Below are 22773 nucleotides of genomic sequence, written 5' to 3'. Positions count from 1 at the left end.
TCAGATAGTGAAGGGAATTGCCTGTAGGCTTAATCAGCTGAGCTGTGGTTTCACAGAGGAACAGGGGCCCATGTCGGCTGTGCATTTCTGCTTACTCAGCCTGTATAGATCCTTGCTTTTGTGACCCGAGTCATCTGATAGGCTGTGTAGAGTGCAATAGTCTTCACGGGCACAAGTCAGTTCATTGCTGTTGAGAAAAAACACAATGTTCGTACTACATCAGTCCATGTATGTAGGGACAGAAATCAGTCATGTAATAGTTGAGACGACACCTATTAGGCAGCCAGAAAGAAATCTGAAACACAAAAGAACTATTTAGAGCTTGCCTGTGCTGGGTATCAGCCGTCATGGTGCTGTCCTCATAAATTTTCAGCATTGTCTCAGCACGGTCATCTTTAAGCTCCTTAGGCTCCTTCAGCCTGCTTGAGATACAAGGTTGTGTCAAAGACTGTATTGGCTGACTTGAACTGAATACTTGTTTGAATGAATACAACAACACAGAAAGGTACTGACCTGGGCTCTAAGCGTTCTTTAACCTTTGCTATTGAACGGATATAAGGACCTATTTGCCGAGCAATGGTAGTCAGATAAGAATTCTCTTGCTTTAACTGAAGTAAGTCATGAAGTTGTGCTAGAAATAGAAATTGAGACATGAGTTTCTCACAGCAACATTCAAAGCGAGAAACTGCAAATCTGGTTCATTGAATCACCTTCATAAATTTCTTGCTCATTTGCCACCCTCTGAAATGTCTCTTCCCAAATCTAAGGGAAAAATACATCATAGACAAATCAGTTTATCTATTTTGGATCAAATATATAGTTTAATTCAGTATGTAAACACTGTTGAAGTTTCAATGTACCATTGACTACCCAGCCTATATGGTCCATATATGGAAGCTAAACTGCAAAAATTGACCATTTTGAACTCATGATGTCACAAAAACCAACACATTTACATACATCCACCTATCCAGACTAGTCCTGTCTGTTTACTCTAAAGTTACAAGGAGTGCTTCAACTCAACTTAACAAGAATAGCCACTGCTGTCAAAAGTTGACGTCCTTACCTCCTCAAAGATGGCCCTCATCACCTCAACAGAGGAGTATTCAGAGGAGATTTCTCTGTCCATCTGCAGAGACCTGTCCAGGATCTCACACATGGTGTCCGTCTTTATGAGGGAATGATGCTTGGTCAAGTCCCTGTGAATCTCCTGCACCTGATCCTTGAGAGTCTGGATCTCAGTCTGCAAACCCTGCTCAAAGAGCCAAGCGGAACAATAGCCACATTAGGGAAAGCAGTTTGTGTAATTCCACTTTGACCTATGTTTAAATAAAAACAGCACAAATATAGCTCCATTGTGGTTTGTAAAAATGCACTCATTCTGAAATTGATGCCTGTAACACAGTCTAAAAAATTTGGACAGGGGCAATTTAAGGTGCTTGCATATAAAAGGAGCATCCAGGAAAGTCCTAGTCCTTTATGAGCAAGGACGGGCCAATGCTTGCCAAAACATGCATCAGCGAATAATCCAACAGTAACAATGTTCCTCAATGAGTGATTGAAAGCATTTTAGTTATTTTATCCTCTACGGTGCATAATATCATCAAAAGGGAATGCTATTCAGGGAATTCAGGGAATCCTAACATATTCATTCAGGGAATCCTAACATATCTCTTATGTGTAAAAGGCAAGGTCAAAAACCACAAATGAATGTTCATTATCTTCAGTCCTTCAGACAGCACTGCATAAAAAACTAACATGCTTCTGTGATGGATATCACCACATGGGCTCAGGAATACTTTTGCAAACTCCATAAACACTGTTTGCTGCCGCATCCCCAAATGTAAGACTATGCACAGTGGAAGTGTGTATTGTGGTCTGACAAGTCAACTTTTCAGATTGTTTATGGAAATAATAGATGTAGAAGAAAAGGACCATCCAGTTCACAGCATAAAGTTCAAAAGCAGGAGTCTGTCATGATATGGGGGTGTAGTGACCATGGCATGGGTAACCTGCACAGCTGTGAAAGCACCATTAATGCTAAAAGATACATACACATTTTGGAGCAACATATGCTGCTTTCTAGACAATGGCTTTTTCATGCTTTCAGGACAACAAAGGCCCTGTATGGTTACACAAGACTTGTATAAAGGCAAAAAAAATCAGTTTTCAAGACTGGATGAGCTGGTGTTAAATGAGTAATAATTGTTAAATAGAAAGGTGATGTAGCACAAAGGTACCCTGCCTTTTTTGGAATGTATTGCAGGCATCAAATATGGAATGAGAATATACATCCACTAAGCACTTTATTTCCTTGTTTCTATACTCACTGTCCATCATATCAGCTCCATATACCATATAGAAGCACTTTGTAGTTCTACAATTACAGACTGTAGTCCATCTGTTTCTCTGTATACTTTGTTACCCCCCTTTTACCCTGTTCTTCAGTGATCAGGACCACCTGTGCAGGTATTATTTGGGTGGTGAATCATCCTCAGCACTGCAGTGTCTGTTGTGCTGGATTGTGCTGGAGTGAATCAGACACAGCAGTGCTGCTGGAGTTTTTAAACACCTCAGTGTCACTGCTGGACTGAGAATAGTCCACCAACCAAAGCATCCAAACAACAGTATTCTGTGACCACTAATGAAAGACTAGAGGATGATCATTATCCTCTGACCAACTGTGCAGAAACAGATGAGCTACTGTCAAGGTGGATCAACGGGGTAGGATTGTCTCTAACAGAGTGGACGGTGAGTGGACAGAGTGTTTAAAAACTCCAACAGCACTGCTGTCTCATCCACTCATACCAGCACAACAAACACTAACATGCTACCAACATGTCATTGTCACTGCAGCGCTGAGAATGATCCACCACCCAGATAACCAAATAACTTGAAGGGTAAGGGGAAAAGACAGCTGCCCCCTGCTGGTCAAAGCAATTTTTTTTCATAAAGTAGTGAAAAAATATTGTGAGAGAGAATTTTTTTAGATTTCCAATGGCAGAAATTGTACTAGTGATGCTAGAAATATTTTGTTCGGCTGTTTTTTCGTAGGTTATACAGGCAGAATAAATAAATAATGGAATTTAGACTTTTTTTTTCTTTTTTAGACTTTTTTTATCTTACCTCTACTGTAGGAACGTGATCTCACATGAAAAGGAAATGCATTGATGTATGTCAGAATATTCCAAAATATAATTAGATACTGCAATATATTTTTAAGACATCTTTTTTTCTGAAATTCAAATCCAAAGATACCGATTTTTTAGCATCAAACTCTATGTATGTTACTGACATATTCACAAGCATGCGGGCATCAGCAGGTCTCACCCTGTAGCTGTTCTCGTAGCTGCGGCAGTGCTCCATGAAGGGGCTTTCTCCACCCTCAGCCAGCAGGACTTTGGTGCTGATGTAGCGGTGGGAAGTGGGCTTACGCACCACCGTGGAACCTAGGGACATGTCACTGGCGACTGGAGAGTGACAGGCCACTGACAGTGATGAGGGCAGCCTGGAGGGAGAAGAAACTGCTGTGGACATCCTGTATTGAAATGTCAGAAAGTCTGCATTTCCATTTTCTTTAACCCCTCAAACTTCAAGACATCCATTCCTCACTTTCACAACTACATAATGCATATTAGATTCATAGAAGTTACTGAATAATAAGCCTGAAAATGAGCACCCCCATGAAAAGAAACTTCAACCTGCTGAACTTGTGAGTGAGTTACAAGCCAGGTTCACGAGATGCTTCGCACCTAAAAAGCTGCACCTATTATTTTTCCTGCAGATCTACCTTTGTGTTTAGTTAACTAGATCAAGCTAACTAGATCATGTTTAGGCTCTTTTAGGTTATAATTACTTGCAGATTCTTTGGGTGCTTTGTATGTATTTGTCTTCCACAATTTACACATTTTGTTTGATGTTAAATTACGTAAGACATGTAAATGTAAATATCTACACTTTGCAGAGAGACTGAGAGAGAGACTAACAGTCCACCACCATTGGCCAGGCACAGTCCTGACACGCTGCCTGCTGTGGACACTGATCGACGTTGACCCAGCAGCAAGAGAGGCTCCAGGCAGCGGGCGAACTCAGACCGGTACTCCGTGTTTATCTGTGAGAAGAGACAGCCATGTGATGGGTGATAACAGTAAAGGGCATGAGGTGAAATTCGAGTCTGCTGTTTGTTACCTTACTGCTTTGTGCTGGCCTCAGCCTGTGAGGCAGCTTCACAATCTTCTTCAGCCTCTCCATCAGTTGCTGTGTGAGGTATGGAGATTTATAGTTGTGAAGTGGGAAAGCCTAACTCAAACACTTTATAATGAAACACATTAATGACAAAGTCTTTCATTGTGGCAGCAATTCATGCACTCTCAAAAATGATGTATCACCAGTGGCATAACTGGGATCTTACGGATCCTGATGCTATAAAAATGAATGAGCCCTCCATAAGAAAATTACATTCAATTAATAATGAATATAAATCTGATGATGTAATTTGTTTGTTCACACCACTGTGTCTCAAACAAGTTGATGCCGTCAAAGCATGCCACTCCACCCTCTAGCATTTGCATTATCCTAAATGTTTACATTAGACTAATTATTTAAGATTTTTACATTATAAATAATGTAATGGGTGCACAATTGTGTTGTGATTTACAGTCCTTGTCAAACTGCATGTTTTATTGATAAAGAGAAAATAAATGAACACATCCTCTACGGGCAAAACTTTTTGCACAGTTTACACAATTATTGTTTATTTGCCAAATTTGACATATTAGAAAAATATAAAGCATAAAATTTGGCATGTACAAAGGTTATGCCACATTGTATAATTTATGTTTTGCTTTTTCCAGCATGTTAAGCTCAGCAAATAGAAACTGTGCACAAAAGTTTGCAGAAAATATCATATTTGAGTTCTTTGTAAGGATGTATCAACTTATTTTCACTTAGGAAATCAACTAAACGTATAATTTGACCAGAACTATTCAAACTTACATACAACTGTATATGAGGGATCCAATTTGGATTTTAGTGGCATGGTCACAACAGGCCCTCTGCATCATGTTCCAATGCGATTGCACCCCCTGTACCCCCATAGTTATGCCATTGTTTGTCACTGATTAACGCATCTTTAACTACACACACACACATGCTTAAGACGCATCTGATTGAAATTGTGCTTAATCATGTACTCTTTAAATGTAAATGTAACAAATTGTCTACTTACATAACCCATGTCTAAAAACTCAAATTTATTTGCAGAACTAAGGAAGGCAGAGCATGTCACTAGATGAACCTACAGAAAGGAAGAGAAGATGCTTTAAGAGAATGACTGAGTTTGGAAGAACAAAAGTGGATAGTACGAAAAGCTCTGACCTGGAGAGTGGGCAGTAGTGCAGCAAGGTGAGACAGCTGCTCTTTAAAAGCTCTTTCCTTCTCTTCATGCTGACTGTAAAAAATATGCAGGGCAATCACAAATTTAGGTAAAAAATCACTGATTTTGACAAACACCAAACACATTTCTACTGAACTGTACAGACTGATGTATTGGCATAAGGCCATAAAATAAAGGAAGTAGACAACTAACAGCATTTTGTATCTCTTCCTCTAGCTTGACTGCCTCATACAATTTCATCATACTTTCACAATATTTATTAAGTTACCTAAAACAGGGTTGGCCCGTTAGAACGTTTGATGTGGCGCACCAGAAACATACAATAACCCCACCCCCTTAACCAATGAGAGAACACACACACACACACATACACACACAGATCATCTAAACCGCTTATCCTTCTGGCTTTTTTATTTGTATGGTGTTTTGTTTTTGGGCCTTTGGCCCACCACAAACATTGAACTTTGCCCCCCCAAGACAAAAACTTTGTTTGCACCTAACCTAAAAGAACATTTTTCCATGCATTCATCACTATTGTCCACACAAAATCCACAAAAAGACCACCATAGAATGACCACTGAGATATTATTTGAGTTTTTGATCTTTCTCAGCACCACTCTAAGGGCCATTTGAGCACAGCAGTGACACTGACATGGTATCACACACACTGCTGCTACTGTTTAAGTGCCAGTGCTGAAAATGATTCTCCAATCAAATAATATTGGTCAACACTGGCACTGAGTCCAGAAACTAGAAACTGACCAATGATGAATGTGGTAGAGGATGGACAACAACAGGCTACAGTCAGTAGTTATATACCCAACAGATCTATAAGTTTGGTGGACCTAACTGGCATGAGTATGTAATAAACTGGCAAATCCATATATGTGCACCTGATTAACTGTTTTTGACTGCCAATATATAACACTACTCATTTCTTTTGGACTTGCTTTTCATAAAGTTTCATATAGAGAGATGAAAGTACTGTAGTCATCTTCTGAGTAGAAGTGGAGTGAGATGTGATGCAGGTTTGCGGTATCATAACTGAGATATTTTTAGATTGTGTAATTGGAGCCACTGTGTCTCGCTGGTGCCTCATAGCTGCACAGTGGTTTACTGTGGCTGACAGAGATGTTATGTGTTCATCAAAGTCAAACAAAAGAGCACAAGAAACAATCACCTTTGAGCTGCCTTAAGGAGAACCCTCTTTCTGTCAGCCAGTTTTTCCTAAAAGAGACAGTTGCAGTAAGATTCACAAAATCAGTATTTAACAGCACAAAAACTTGATTGATTTTAAGAGAAATCTAATCTGAAATCCATCCATTGTGCTGCCTTCTTTTTATCACTTACATATGTGACTTGAGCAACAGAGTAAATCAGTCTTTATTAATTGCATTCTAACCACATTACCTGCATACTATTAAAAAGAGTGCAGATGGCTGTCTCCTCCTCATCCGCATTGGCTCGGACTTCTCCGATCATAGCCTTCAGCAGAACAATGGCTTCCCGGGCTGATGTCTGGAGCTCCTTCACAGCCTGGGAGAAAGGAAGACAGCTCTCTGTAAACTATGTGTTTCCTTACAGCACTACATTTATAGTAAGAGATAAGCTTCAGGGTCTCTTACTATGACGGCTTGGTCCAGTTTTTCACAGCCCTGCATATACGCTGTCTCAATATCAATGCAGTGTGCTCTGCTCTCCCTACAAGCATGACCAGATGACAGTTAACTGCCTTACAATTCATGAAAATCTTCACAGATCAATTAAATGCTAGGTTAAAGAAACTCACACTGGCATGTCTCGGAAACAGTTGATGCAAAGCATGGACTTCTTCTCTGTGGAGAACATGATGTATAGTTCTTCATGAAGGGCTATAGCACAGACACAGAGAGCATCAGTTGCAGCAGAAGTGATAACAGCAGGCACCAAAATGGATTAGATAAGATTCAACATGGTTTTGAATCATATTCAAGGCCACTTATAGTGTTTATGTGGTGTAATTTGGCAAAAAAGTATCCATATTGTAGCCCTGGCAGGCCAATGCACCTCAGACCACTCCCTACACCAGGCAGGTCAAACTGGGGACCCTGCGGGCCAAAGTGCTGCAGAGATCAGTGTTTACCCTCATCTAACGCTCTGAATTCAGAATGCCTTGCTAATTAGCTGATGAGCTGAATCAGGTGTGTTCAATAAGTTAGTGTCCTGAAGTCTGCAGTGTTTTGGCCCATGAGGACAGGAGCCTGACACATGTGAGCTACACGGTAAAAAACAATTGAGGTCCAAAAAGTCTTAAAATCTTAAGTTATTTGAACTTTAAATAATAAGTTGATATGGCATAAAACGCACATTCCTGTTCTGCTAACTATTCGAAATTTAATTAACACAAAATTTTAAGGCAGCCCGAACACTAACATTTTTAAGTTAAAAAATTTTTTCGCAGTGTAATTATCAAGGCCTTCGCAAACTGAATTCAGAGTGTTAAAAGAGGGAATACACCAATCTGCATACTTCCATACTAAATAGTTGGTCAAATAGTACACCACCATTAGTGATGTGTTCATTAGTATAGTTTCTATTACACTGTGTATACTACTATACTGGCATGTGTTTAAAATGTAACCATTGCTGCATCTGTTGTAAGCATGCCTACAAGCATCCTACAGTGGTGCTGTAATAGTCTCTAGAGCAGATTTTCCAGTTTAAAGGCTAGAAAACCTCTTCTGATGATGTATTTTGAAAGTGAAAGGAACTATTGAAAAACTACAAGCTGCTTGGGGTAGTATTGTGATTGTCTTCCATTGGCTGGCTACTGCAGAAGGAAGCCAGATAGCTTTCTTCTAGGAAGCTCGAAATCACATATGTCTTTATTAGCCTCTAAAAATGGCTGCTGTAGCAGTCAGGATTTCTTGGTGGCAGTGGGAAGATTCTGAATGGTTTTATGACGTATTTGCATAATGCATGCTTGGTATTGTAGTGAGAGGACATTGATAAAAAAACACAAAAAGCATACAAACCTGTCAAACCATTGAGAAAGGAGGATGCAATGTTGTGCTTCAGAGTATTACATAACATGACAAATGACATAATAAATGCTACTTTTAGGCCGGAACGCCCCTTTAAAACCGACGTATGGAAATGGCCCTTGCTCTGATTAGCCAGCGTGAATAGATGGGCTTTACTGCAATAGGCTGAAAACTTGTGTTTACATAGTGCATCAAACTCCTTTCCATGATGTGGCCCTGTGATTGATGATTCGACTCATTTCTCTGACCATTTGAAACGTTTCAAAACGTACCACACTTTTTATGTGCTTCTTTGGTGCGTTTGGCCAGGGAGACAATTTCATGACGCGAGAACATCTTGGCCTTGTGGGTGGCTTCCCTGCAGTCTCCACACAACGGCTGGTTACAAGTGTTGCAATAATACATTGCATCCACATCCTGACAACATTAAATACAACATGTCACTTAAGACGCCTCTGTAAAGCTTTGGAGCTCAGGTCACAGACTGGAAAATCATTCAATTTAAACTTTAAAGCCAGTGTAATATAGCTCAGTTACAGTGTGTGTTCATTAAATAAAAGATGAACAAAAAAAAACAAAAAAACAAAGATGATGTAAGACCTGTTTCTTGCACTCCCAGTCACAGTTGGCACACTGCACAGTTTCCTCACAGTCCACAGAATTGTCCACCAAGAACTTCAGCAGACGATCCTCCGGAGGCAGAGCGTTTACTCCTTTCACAATAGACTGCTGTCTGAAACAGGGAAGAAAACATTTAACGTGCCTTTTTTGTTCCGCGAACAAAAGAGTGAAGGGCTGTTTTGATGTTTCTTTGTTCGTCGGTTGCTATACACACTGTCTACCTCCCCCGCTGTTTTGCCTTCATAGTAACAGGGATAGAAATAGCATCATTCTGAATTCCTAGATAAAACAGGGAGCTTCTGAGGGGAGCTATGAGCAAAAATAGTCACTAACTGCAGAGTATAGTGTAGTGAAAATGATCATGATCATAAGAATAACTATTAGTCAACATTCTTGATTCACAAACATATTGTTGGTGTCCAATAAACAACAACAAAACAAACAAGCAAAAAAACATTTATCTCCAAAATAAAACTTTATAAGAGAAGGCAAAACCTTCTTGTGTTAATGTGTATAGATTTTACTCCAGTTAATTTTTTAGTATTTTAATTTGTCACCTTATCATGAAATTTCCACACAATGTAAAAAACAGCTGCTACTGTAGAATTCTGATAAAAATAAAATGGTGTTTTTTTAGGGCAGCACTGATATGCAAATTAGTACTGATGCAAATCTTTGACCACACAACTATTTGATTGAATTCTGACTCTTTAGGAAATGTTTCAGTGCATCACAAAATATTTTACCACGACTTATATTGCTTTTACATTAAAAAAGTCTCCTTCTAAGACTAATCCTAAAGAATAGTCCTCTTCAAATTTGTAACAATGTTGAGTGTAACAAGTTTTTGAAAAGAAAAACAGCTCACATATTGGAAAATTCCTTTTTTATTTCTCTAATAAAGCTGATATTAATAATAATATACCACTGATATTTCTTGTATGTGTAAAGTCCACAAATGACAACCTAAATCATGAAAAAATGCATTTTGAAATCGGTCTATAATGAGTTTTGCGGTGTTAACCTTCATTAGAAAACAAGCTTGAGAATTATATTTTGGCCAAAAAAATATACATACTTTATTGACTTGGTCAGACTATTAGACTTGATAATTACTATTGAATCACCACATTCAGACATCATGATGCACCGCAGCATTTTTAAACCTCTAAAAGTTAAGAAAATATTGAGTTTATCACAGGTTTACAAAGTAATTGGCTTTTTGATAAAAAAGAATATTACTTATGTACTCAGGGTCACAAACAGACAACATACAAGCTGTGACTTGTCAATCATTAAATCAAACCACACTGATTTTGTAGCAGTGCATGCAGTCAGAATTGCTAATTAACTTCATACTTACATGAACATGCTGATTTAACCATAAACGTTTCCCCATTTTGCATGTATTTCAATCTGTGTAGTGTCCATAGATACTGCATAGAAGAGAGCTGTTGCATGCCTTACTATTCCACAGCTGGTGAAAGGACAGCACAGAGAAGCTGTAACTGTCTCTTATCACTCAGAGCCCAGGATAAGGGACCCACTGCCAAGTACCCAAGCAGCAATGTTTGTTTGAAGCCACAGTGGCTTTAAAGAAGTATGCAGTGTGTATTTCCATTCAGGCTAAAACAAGGGAAGGAATTATACTGCAGCTGTTGATTCCCGTCAGGTAATCCATGGTGCGCCTACCTCTGCTATGGCCTGCACTGGGGAACTGAATCAATATGTCATTCTGCTCTATGAATATGACACCAGACTCTTTAGATTGGGCTAAAAAGTCACCACCCTTCATTTATTTACTTCTAGTCTAAATGTTTTTTGGATTATGTTTTTCAGTAGATATTTTTGAGATTAGATAGAAGGTAGTCCATTTGCATAATGAAGGAGAAAGTTGATGAAAAGTATGTGGGAGTTTCTGAAACTGGAGATCAAAAATTTATTTAAAGAAATAGAGACAACTGGACTTCTAACAACTATCAATAGACTATCAATAGACTACAAAGACCTGGTAGACTACTGAAACTACCAGATCATCATGTACTTCTCCTTTTTCTGAGAGTGTTTCTGTGCATCCTTCCACTGTGAGAAGACAGCTCAATGCTGTGGGTGTGAAAGGATGTGTAGCTGTCAGGATTACTGAGAAAGGGAAAATTTGCAAATCATACAAAGAAGCTGCTGGTGTTCTCACAACAATGGACTGACCATCCCAGAGTCCAGACCTCACTGAGTGTGTTTGGGATACTTGGATTGTGAGAAGCATAGAATGCAACCAACTTCTAAGACTGAACTTTGGAGGTGTGAAAAAAATATCCCTGCAGATTTCTTTGAAAAACTGAAAGCAAGTCCTCTAAAAAGAATAGAAGCTGTGATAAAGGCAAGATGTGGACACACTAAAAGCTGAAAATTACTCAATGGCCGTTTTGACTGGAAATCAAACACATGAAATAGTGGTCTCTGATTTTCATCACTACCACTATTCAGAACCCTACACTAGAAGTCACCTTATCACACAATAGACACCATCAATTGTTTGGGAATACATGCCAAGTCTTAGCACAACTGTATCAGGTATTCAGCATTCAAGCTTGCTTGGTTTACAAACTTTTGAAGCCGAAATAAAGCAAAAACACGAACACACAAGGTCCACAAGGAATAGATTGGGAAATACTACCATAGACTACTGTATTGCACAATTATATTGTTTCAGTAATGCAGAATTTCCACAAAGTTCAAGAAGACAGCAAGAAGTTTTTTGCTGGTTGTGACTGCAGAAGCAAGTTCTTACCCACAGAGGGGGCACGTCAGTCGGCTATCCACGGCTCTACCACGCAGGCAGCTGGCACAGAAGGTGTGATAACAATCCAATAGGCACGGATGCTCATACTGTTCATGGCACAAGTGGCACACCAAGGGGTGGCAGTTGGCACTGTCCGGGTCAAAAAGGTTATCCAAGGGGGAGAAGATTCCTCCAGACATCTACAAAGGCAGAGAAGTTCCTTATGTCCTCAGAGCAGCCCAGGATGAAACTAACGCTTTAGCTACTGGATAAATCATGTTTGGCATTCATTGTTTTCATTCTCTCTGGCATTGAACCAGAAATGGAAGAAAACACAGGCAAATGTTTCTTGTTATATGTACCTTTACACTTTCTCCATTATTTACCTGTTAGTGAAATAAGACATGCAAACAAAAGTACAGTCAAACCAGGAAGAGGACAAAATAAAGGCCAAAATAACTTCATATGAAAACTGTCATAGGAATCAACAATAAAAACAAAATATACATATACAGCACACAGACGTTCCTTCACCTTGCTGGTGTCCTAGCTGCTGTCTGTGAATGGAATGAAAGCCATGTAGAGGGTTTGTGAGCCTGCCTAGATAGAGGGCTGGCCTTGACGTCAGGAGAATCAGGGATCCACATAGTGCAACAGCTGATTGGGAGGGTGGTCACGTATCCAAATATCTAAACACTGATTACACAAGAGAAACCAGACACCCTTTGTCTACAAGTAGGTGACAACAATAGTTTTGCCTTCAGCACATCATAAATATATTTGTATATATATATTCACATGCACGAGCACATGCACACACACACACATTATATATATATATATATATGTATGTATATATGTATATATAGATAGATACATAGAATGTATACTTCAGAATAATAAATGAACTTAAATGCATGTTGTTTTCTACAGAATAATTAATACTATACAATAAAATGGCATATATACAATGCACACTATATACTACAAATAGATGCATACTACGTACTACAAAAGCATACCACACTTTGTATAATAAAGCATGTACTACAAACTACATACTTAAAATGGAACAGGCACAAACATAGTGGCATTGCCCAGACATATAATGATAGGCCTAACATTAGGTTGTTTATTTCATTTGTTTATCTTAATTATTCTAAATTAGTTAGCTTAATTGAACTCTAAATCATTTCAAGTGTAAAATGTAAGGCATTTGTAATAGTCCAATTCAGAAAAATTGATCAAATCGACCTGATCTGGGCTCGATTGCGCATAGCCCACATGGCGCATGCGCGCTGTCTATTCTCCCTCTCAGCCCGATTTCCCCAATGGCTCCGCTGGTGAGTCTCAGCGAACAGCCACGATTATTCACAATAAACATGAATCCTGCCCGGTGTGTGGTTCCGCATTAGTGCTGTCTGCTCTCTATTAGTTGGCTCTATCATATCATGAGCCGAAATGAGAATTTTCATCGCCAGTTTTTATTCCATCTGTTCGTGTACATTACGAGGCCTGTAGCCAGCTAAGCTAACCGTTCAGCTTACCCGTTCAGCTGTCCCAGTGCCTGTTCAGCCTTCAGAAGCCAACATATTTTGTCAAACTCTATTATACAAACTTAATAATATATTTAGAAGCACTGGGTTGAGTAAATTTGTGAAGTTGCTGAACACGTTGTAACCATGTGTCGGTGTAGAGGGACCGAGTCTAGCATCAGAAACGTTGAAATGATGCCTCTGTGGGTTCACTTAAGAACATGTGGAACCATAGTGCTCCTCTAATCTGAGAGAGGACACCTAATTGACAGCAGTTTTTGGAATTTGAACCATTTTCCTCATCTCTGGTTTTCACAGAAGAAGCAGCTCCCCACCAAAGGTGGTAAGAAAAAGAAGCAGGTCCTGAAGTTCACCCTGGACTGCACGCACCCAGTAGAGGATGGCATTATGGACGCAGCCAACTTTGTAAGTTAACTGTATTCTGTTTTTATCTGACTGCCTTGCGTTGATTCTGACAGTTAATACAGGGAAAATACAGAAGTAGACATTAGTTCTGGAAAACCTCTAGAACTGTTACAGTATGTGTATGACAAAAAAGTTCTGTTTGGGGTTGTCATTGTAAAGCTGGCAAAGGTATCTATGTTCATTCTTAACTGAGATTGAATGTACATTTTCACAGGAGCAGTTTCTTCAGGAGCGCATCAAAGTAAACGGCAAAGCTGGAAACCTGGGAGGTGGAGTTGTAGCCATCGAGAGGAGCAAGAGTAAGATCACGGTATCTTCTGAGGTTCCCTTCTCCAAGAGGTTTGTCAGGATTTCTTTGCTGATCTGTATGAGTAACAGACTGATTTAACATCTTTGACCTTATCACTGCATCTTCATGTGTCTCATTGCCACACTTTCTTTGATCTGCAGATACCTGAAATATCTCACCAAGAAGTATTTGAAGAAGAACAACCTTAGAGACTGGCTCCGTGTTGTGGCTAACACGAAGGAGAGCTACGAACTCCGCTACTTCCAGATCAACCAGGATGAGGAGGAAGAAGACGAGGATTAAACTGTTCATCTTTTTGTATGTTTCAATAAATTCATTTAATACTACACTTTTCAACTCCGTCCATTTAGCTTCTTTTGTTTGAGGCATTTTGAAACCAATGTGTGGCAAAAGCTGTTAAGAGGCAATCAGAGACAAATGTGGTCTGCTGTGTATTTCTGTAAAATAAAACAGTCACAGCACAGTTCATTATACTCAGTGTGGAGAAGAGTCAGTAAATGCGCTTTGATTCAAAACATAGGTGTCTTAAAGGTTTTATTAGTTGTAAATGACCAAGTGCAAAGTACCTGAGATGAATCTTAAAAGACTAATCTTAATTTGGTCTATGAATGGAGAATGAATGAATGAACTTCATGCAGAAACCAGTCTTGAATACTGCACCATTAAGACAAAACTGGGTTATAAAATGTCCCATAATCACCCTGAATAAAAAACTGGGATGTAGGACCATTTCAGCTGTTTAGTGTGTAGTTATGATTATTTTAACTGTGAATCATTTGTCAGACTACCAGTTTTTAAAGACTCTGAAACCAGCTTATTCCTCCTATACAGATAACATTACAGAAGTCTTAATACCCAGAGTAAAAGTGTGGTTAACAATTACCAACTTAAATGAACCTTTATTTAACATTATCAGGAACAAAAAGAACAAATTGGCCATCCCAAGTTCTTGACATACATTTTCTGATGAAAGAAAAAAAAAAAATTTGGAGTATTACAGAAATTGTAAAAACAGGATGTAGAGCTTGCTGCTCCCCATTGTCCTTTAGTCAGACAGTTTTTACAACTTCCTGCAATGACTTAAATACAGGTAGTTCACTATAATAAACATGGGAATGCCAAACACTTAAGCACAGGTGAACACAAAAAGATGGCACAGTACATAAAATATTACATGAAGTGACCGTATACTCTGAAAACAGACACACCGCCATGGTCCCAGATTACAGTAAAGGAAAGTTATCTTTGGGACATCAAAGCATCCACAGCCTGAATAACATCACTTAAAAAGGCACAAGTATGGAGTGTGGGTCTTTTTAGTGATACCAGCTAGTTTATCAGCCAAAAGACAAGTCTGCATTGAAATGATTTAGCACCAGTTGTTTGGAGAGAGCAGACAGGCAACAGTTCTTATCAGCCAACAGTTCTAACCAGCCAACTTCATGGAACAAAATTAACAATAACCCAAAAATAATAATAATAATAATAATATTAATCTAGAATGCTTTGATGAACCTCCTTTAGGAATGTAGAAGTGAGAAGTAGAAATCCAATGGAGTTTTAAGTGCGTGGAGGGGACCATCCAAGGTTTCCCCTCACAGCTGCAGATACTGTAGTATTAAAACTGGTTCATGAAGCCATTGTGAGGTTGAGCCAGGATCTCTAGCTCACAGAAATCAGTTATTGCAAGCTCCTTTCATACTGCAGTCCAAATTGATTTCGGTTTATAGCTCGTCTTGCCGCTTTTAATCTGATGTCCTAAAAAAGAAAGAAAAGATCCCATCCCAACCAAACTGTGACTACACAGATGACCTAGTGAGCAGAGGTATTCTGGGTCAAAAACAGAAGCCTCTAGAGAACATGAGGATGATGAAAGGATTGTATCCAATCAGAGTGTGCGTGGGTTGTACTCTGGCAGCTTCTTAAGTCTCTCCTTTTCCTGATCTGTTTCCTGGCGGGCAATAATCAACGAGTGCGAGTAGCCCATCGCCACCTGAAACAACACAGATCCCGTAACTGACCCAGCGCACTTTTTTAATTCAAGTCAGAGAAACATTGCACTTGCATTTGCAGAGGCTTGAGTGAATGCATCTAAAAATAGTCCCACATTACATATAACCTACTTAAAAGCTGTAGTCAACCAGCTATAGCCTGAAGAAGGCTATATGATGCAATAAGTTGCCATCTTTCTATTCCTGCACAGGAAATGTGATATAACTACATATTTTCATATTCATATGAGCAGCATCTTATATAATGTGAATGATCTGAGATCTGTCATTTAATGTTGCGATGCTAAATCGGGGGGGGATTACTGAACTAATTCTTCAGTGAAAAGCCTCTCCACCCACGGCCATCAAAATGAGCACTGTAATCTCAGACTTTACTGAATATTCATAGGAAGTATATGGTTGCTGGTTCAGTATGTATGATGCGTCTTCCATTAGATCGAGCAGAAATGACAGTCTGCTGAACCACATTTTATCGAGTGCAATGTTCTCTTACCTGTTCAGAATACACTCCATCCAGAGTTTTAACCTCCTGAGCTGTAGTGGAAGACTTGGGTTTGTTGTCACCGTATCCCTATAAAAAAAAATGCATAATTCAAACTAGACCGTTTTGTGTATTCACAATGATGTATTACTGTATTAAACATGTACTTGAATGAATGAACCATTGCTACATCTATTGTAAACATGCTTATTGCCATGAACAGAGGTGCTGCAGTAGTCTCTAGAGCAAGATTTTCTGGTTTAAAAACAACCCCCCCCCCTCCCACCACCACCTCGGTTTGGCTTTCTTCAACTGAATTGTGTATTTGATTAAAAAAAAAAAAAATGCTGTTTTATAAGTTAGAATAATGTTAGCTTAGTTGTATTTTTTAGTCTATAGATAAGTGGCTAGGCTACAGAATGTGTAACCTAAGTCTGGTTTGAAGCCAGAATCCCCCTTTACATACTTCATTTAGCCAATTTTGATCAGCTAAACACTTTCCTTGACAAATAACAGGTAGTGTGCTATAGTACTGTAACCCAAACATACCAGCTCTCCAAATGTAGGTGAAGGTCCCCAGCTTATGGTACTCTCATCAGCAGCAATGATGATACTGCTCTTCCTAAAGAAACCAAAGAGGATAGAGTTGTATCATGGGTGGGCAAAAACTACAATTTAAAACTTAAAATTTTAAGTTATGGCTTAACATAATGCTAAATATGTGGACTGCTCAGAGGAGGCTGAATTCTCACCCGCAGGCCAGACTGCGAATCTTCCAGCCACACAGGTCCTGCACAGCTTTTGGGTACATGGTTGACTCACGAGAAGTATTTGTAACACCCCAGAAAAATAGACCACCTGAGAAACACACATAAAAACCTTACACTAACAGACAAAACAGTAATTGCTTCATTAAAATCATTCAGAGAAAACAATTCTTACCCATTTCACTAACAGCAAAGGAACATTGGTATCCACAGTATATCTGCGTCGCTCCACGACCAGGGAAATCAAAGAGCTTGACCAAACGAGGAACCATCTCATCCTTTTGCTCAGTGTGGCCCAGTCGTCCATAGCCACCAAAACCCCAGGAGAAAACACGCTTCTGCGAGTCTAGCACCAGCTACACACAGACAAAACCAGCTTTATGATCAGTCATGCTGGCTGCTGTGAAATTAATGTTTCTCATTTTGTTTCTAGGTCAGTTTTGCTGAACAGCTTGTATAATATTTGAGGCTGGGATGGGGACGCCAAGGACATGTTTAGACTGGCAACAATCCCCTCCCATAAGATCAAGTGAATCTCATGTTTCAATTCTCTAAACAAGGTTTAAAGCCATCTCTTACAATCTGACCTTATTCCATTTTGGACCACATTCATGTCAACATGGCCATTTTGCAAATAATCACATGCTGTACCACAAATGCAGTGAGGCTTAGAAAAATAAGTCTGATTTTAGCACTGGAATTAAACAAAGCTCACAACTTCAAATGAAAAGACAGCCTAGGTACTCACTGTGTGATTAGCACCACATGCAACATCTCGGGCCACAACGTTAGGTACAGGCAGCACCTGGCCATCCTTTGTCTTCTCAATGAAAATGGCCACGCGTCGAGGGATAAGTTCGCAGTCAAATTCAATGCGTTGAGCGCGAGCTATGAATTTTCCATCAGAGTTATGTCCTAAAAAGGAACAAAAATAAAATTAAAAGACTCTTGTAAAGGCAGACCAGGCTGGTGTATTTTTAATAATTACATTCTGTATTTAGGGGGGCCTTTCAAATTACAGCAACTTACCGAGCTGGCCATACTCCGGACACCCAAAGGAATAGAGGTTACCCTTACAGTCCACCACCATACTAAATTCAGCACCACATGCCACTTTAACCAGTGGCTGTCCATTGTACATAACCTGTGGGTTAAAGAAAGTACATCAGACAGTGCTGTAACTTAGGCACTACTGCACTTCCAGGCAGTATATTTGTAGAATCTGAAGTGAATGTATGACTAAAGCAAACCAAATACTTCTGAAAAGGGAGGATTCTTACTGTAGCTGGACTGAGGACAGCATCTGTCTGAGTGCCCTGACCAAGCTGTCCAAGTTTGTTCTCTCCAAACGAGTAGACAGTACCGTTTTCTACAGGAGAAACACAGGTTTAGCAACATAATCCCACAGGCACCATGCAACATCACATCACAACTGTTAGTAAACAGTTTACCCGTTAAAGCAAGGGTGTGGTTCCGCCCACACGCAGCGGCCACTATCACCTCATCTCCCAAACCCTCCACCAGCTTCGGGGCATCCAACCGCTTAGTGTCTCCATGGCCCAGTTGCCCCTTGTCATTGCGTCCTGAAAGAGCAATGACAAATGATTAGTAATTATGTCCAAGCAAGAAAATAATACTCATGTATGTCTTCATTTAGTCAGCACACACAGGGGAAGTCTGTCAAATATGTGGAAAGGGCTGCCAGAAAATGACAAAGAACAAAAGAACAGAGGAGTACAATGAATTATATTCATGTAATGCACCGTAATAAGTGCTTTGCGGGAACACTGAAAAGCCTACACCATAAATTCTGCTTTACTGTTTTACAAGAATGCCTCTAGTAAAACTGTTTAATATATAGGCAGATGAGCAATTAAAGTCTGTGAATGCTTTATGTGAGAAGACTAGTGGTTTAACTATATATTTTCCCTCAATGCTTTCTTTAAAATTCTTCCTGATAAAACTACATCAACTCAATTCATTATAATAATTCTTAAAAGAGCTTGAATTGTCAAATCAAATTATTTAGTGTACCAAGCTGTTCTTAATTCACAAATATAGAAATAAACCATGAATCGAATTACTGTCAGCTCAAAGATTCACAGCCCTAAAGGAGACTCACCCCAGCTCCAGAGTTTGCCCTCTGTGGTGATAATCAGGCTGTGAGCAGCACACGGCCCAGACACCACACTGCTGACCTGCACGTCATTCAGACACCCATAGCGATGAGGACCCCACAGATTCTGCCCCAGGTTCCTGTAGGCAGCTACACACAGATATGTCACAGAACACTACATTTAGAGGCTTAATACAATAATCTTTCATTATCAATACTTCTGTTAAACAGTACACAGTTTTTTTTTCCCCTTTATTTAGAGCCTTTGCTTACGTACATCTGTGCAGTGTTGATTTAAACAAAGCAACTGGGTATTGAAAAGAATAAAGCCGCATTAAAAATACAATTATAATTCCTAGTTCACCTTGGGCCTTTAATGGAATGCATTTTCTTGATGCACAATAGTCACAGCAGCCAAGATCAATTCTTCATTGATCCCATCAGACCACAGTCTACATGCTGCACAGCTGTTATAACACTGTCTGAAGCCAGAGTCCACTAATGAAAACACGACTGCTTCTCCGCCTGAACTTGACTTGATTCTCCACAGCACCCCATTAAAAATGGTTACTTAGAATTCATTCAAAATTAAAACATTCTCAGAAAGTTCATAAGAACAATTTATAAAATGGAAACACAAATGTTGCCAAATCATTACTGAGACCTGCTTCACTTCATCAGGAATTAACGTACGGTTTGTTAGCATGGAAACCAATCCAGAAGATTGACAGTCTCATGTCTAAAATGGGCTGAGCACATGTGAACTGCCACAGAGAGTACATCTGTGTCCAGAACCTCCCAAGTTTACATATGGGCAAGTACATTCTGAGCTTACATTAAGGTTTAAAAACAAACCTGAGAAATTATGCATTTTAGATTATTTGATAAAGCCATTGCCAAATGACATCACATTCACTGCATTCTGCTTTATTTTAACATTCAGTTGTGTCAAAGATATCAAACTTGATGCCCAATCTCATTTCACAGGGCTACCAGAGGTAGCGAGTAATAAGATTAGCTACTAGGCTTCATTGTGAGTCGTCTGTATGAACAAAGCAACAATGATTTCACGCGATATGACAAAAAAAAAAAGCTTTGAAAACCCTGCTGAAAAACAGACGATTAGACAGAAAATACCAGGAGTGACTACTGGACACCACAGGAACCAACAGAAACTTTTAATGGGTTATATGAGTTTTTCAGCAGGGTAGACACACGCAACAAAGGACTACACATGAAGCCCTGCCTGGTTGCATGTTTGGTCCTTTGTTGCAAGTCTTCCAGTCAAACCCTAAAACTTTAAGTCAACCAATCACTTTTAAATAAATCTGTTATCCAGATTACCTTGTTGCTTTGGCACTTCTTTTCTGCCAATCAGGTCCCAGTTGGTAGCTCCAAAAATGAGCATTTGCCCTTTGGCCTTGGGTAACTCAAGTTTCTAGAAGAGTGAAATAAGGAATTAATGCAACTGATCTGACCAGCTTTTCCTTAAAGCCCAAACACATTACGTACAGCGTCAACACGACTTACAATCTTTTCCTTCACATCGTCTGAAACAGTGACGGGCTGGAGTCCCGGTTTGGTCGCTTGCTTCCCTGGTTTCTTTGTATTTTCTTGCTCATATTCTTCAAACTCATCATCGCTGCTGAACTCCCTCTCTTTCTTTTTACCACTCGCTCTTTTCCTCTTCAGTCCGCCGTTCCCAGAGATATCGGTCACCTTCTTGCGTGGCATAGTGGTGAAGAGGTCTGAACAAATTAAAGGCTCATCATTACAATCTGTAAACAATTAGTTTACTGCACTCAAAAAAGAAATGGATTAAAAAGTTACACACATAACTACAGAAGTTTTACACTGGCAAACGTAGAAATATGGCTTATTATTAATCTAAATTATTTTTTTTTTTACATTTCTAGCAAGGGAACGGGACATGAATACGGAATGTGTACGACATTGTTTCGACATAACTGTCTTCCGCTTAACAGTGTTTACCAAACCAAGCTAAAGAAACCAAGTTATAAAGTTGAGAGTAACGCTACACGTCGTTTAGTAGTCTGACCGGTGAGTTTAAAGGGTCACTGGCCGTGTGCTGTGACCGGCAGGACAGCTCTGCTCAGCCTGCTGAGCTCCGTTTGTTTCTTTGTTGTAGCGCTTCTGCGGCTGGTTAGCAAACTAGCGCCGCTAGCAGTCCGTACCACACAAAGCTAACTAAACAGTTAGCAGTCCGTGTTAATCCCCGCACTCCGGCTCACTTTTCATTTTAAAACACAAGAGTCACAGAGCTAACAAACTAATAAGAACAACAAAACGGGCAGTGAAACCTCCGCGGTCGACAAAAATGAATTCGGCGAAATTATAATAATAAAAATGCGATAATGGATATTTAGCTAGCCGTGTTAGCAAGCAAGCCACACTGCATTTGCATGCAACAAAGCCATGATCACAAACACCGAATGCAGCATAAACGTACCGGTCGAAAACTTTTTTCTCCCTTCTTAAATGCGGATGTTTTAAGTCAGGGTATATAACGGCTACTTAAAGTTGCGACGGGTCGATCAATTTTACTTGGTTGTTCGAAATATTATCTTGCAAACGATGGATTTCCTGATTCAGATGCTCCGCTCATGTCTGTCCGTCTTCCTCGTTTTTTTTGATTGATTTGGAACAAAAGAATCTGCAGAGTCTCGGCGATCAAACCACGTGGGGGCCGCTCACTCTCACTCACTCAGCTCCGCCACTGCACGGGGGCTGAGAAACCTAGCTCGGCTCTCCTCCCGCGGAAAAACAACCCACTTCCAAGTTTTCTTCGAGGGGTTAGCGGAGTTTATCCTGCGTGAAACTTCAGTTTTCCTCTTTGGGAGAAATGTTTTTAGCTGTTTACCTGTTTGAAACACCGCGGTGAATGAAAGAAGGACTCGTTTAACGCTCTCGCTAACCGGGCGGTCTGGGTTTCCACTCTCCGCTGTCGACTGATTGTTTCTTTGTCAAAATGGAGCTCTGTCGCTAACTATACGGCATATGCTTAGATGGGTCCATTGAACTTTCAAGGCGGACAGCCCGCAAAACAGAAACACATGGGATTTGAAAGTGTGGACAGGACAGCCTTTAGGAGTTTTCCTACTGAGGTGTGTACTGCCCTCTGGTGATCTGGAGGAAGGTATAATTCCTCAGCTATCCCACCAAGTTTTCCCATATCACAAAAACTTATAAAATGCAGCTGTGTAGGTGTTTGGCTCTCAGGATAAAAGGAGTTTTATCATGATGATTTATGAAAGATGATTAAGATAGATTCCCATAAGAGCTCTTGT

At 39.7% G+C, this 22773-nt stretch overlaps 3 protein-coding genes across 6 annotated transcripts; 1 reads left to right on the top strand and 2 right to left on the bottom strand.

Annotated features, from left to right (window-relative positions):
- Positions 1-33: 33 nt before the first annotated feature.
- Positions 34-12458, bottom strand: rnf207b (ring finger protein 207b). Of its 2 annotated transcripts, XM_036591810.1 has the most exons (19): positions 12353-12439; positions 12181-12204; positions 11828-12018; positions 9019-9151; positions 8691-8835; positions 7185-7266; positions 7021-7096; positions 6806-6931; positions 6576-6622; positions 5377-5449; positions 5228-5296; positions 4189-4257; positions 3987-4111; positions 3331-3508; positions 1067-1252; positions 711-762; positions 514-631; positions 327-419; positions 34-187 (listed from the first exon to the last, which is right to left on the bottom strand). In XM_036591810.1, the coding sequence occupies exons 3-19, from the start codon at positions 12016-12018 to the stop codon at positions 34-36; spliced, it is 1917 nt and encodes a 638-aa protein (XP_036447703.1). In that variant the 5' UTR covers positions 12181-12204; positions 12353-12439. The 2 variants fall into 2 exon arrangements, with proteins under 2 accessions (XP_036447703.1, XP_036447702.1); XM_036591809.1 differs by lacking the exon at positions 12181-12204 and having other exon boundaries at positions 12353-12458.
- Positions 12459-13102: 644 nt separating this feature from the next.
- LOC118822404 (60S ribosomal protein L22-like) lies at positions 13103-14425 on the top strand. Its single transcript, XM_036591439.1, has 4 exons — positions 13103-13161; positions 13672-13779; positions 13994-14118; positions 14230-14425. The coding sequence occupies exons 1-4, from the start codon at positions 13150-13152 to the stop codon at positions 14369-14371; spliced, it is 387 nt and encodes a 128-aa protein (XP_036447332.1). The 5' UTR covers positions 13103-13149; the 3' UTR covers positions 14372-14425.
- A 525-nt stretch (positions 14426-14950) lies between these two features.
- Positions 14951-22576, bottom strand: rcc2 (regulator of chromosome condensation 2). Of its 3 annotated transcripts, none has more exons than XM_036591437.1 (13): positions 22347-22576; positions 20996-21213; positions 20810-20903; positions 19472-19615; positions 18801-18932; positions 18630-18718; positions 18379-18493; positions 18098-18264; positions 17525-17705; positions 17335-17440; positions 17132-17204; positions 16595-16672; positions 14951-16082 (listed from the first exon to the last, which is right to left on the bottom strand). In XM_036591437.1, exons 2-13 carry the CDS (start codon positions 21197-21199, stop codon positions 15978-15980), a joined length of 1488 nt encoding a protein of 495 aa, XP_036447330.1. In that variant the 5' UTR covers positions 21200-21213; positions 22347-22576; the 3' UTR covers positions 14951-15977. The 3 variants fall into 3 exon arrangements, with proteins under 3 accessions (XP_036447330.1, XP_036447329.1, XP_036447331.1); XM_036591436.1 differs by lacking the exon at positions 22347-22576 and adding an exon at positions 21936-22202; XM_036591438.1 differs by lacking the exon at positions 22347-22576 and adding an exon at positions 21525-21816.
- Between the last annotated feature and the right edge of the window lie 197 nt (positions 22577-22773).

This window comes from Colossoma macropomum, unplaced genomic scaffold, assembly GCF_904425465.1.
Source record: "Colossoma macropomum unplaced genomic scaffold, Colossoma_macropomum, whole genome shotgun sequence".
Classification (NCBI taxonomy): domain Eukaryota; kingdom Metazoa; phylum Chordata; class Actinopteri; order Characiformes; family Serrasalmidae; genus Colossoma; species Colossoma macropomum.
Note: the sequence above shows the minus strand (reverse complement) of the source record. Positions and strands in the feature narration are given on the sequence as shown.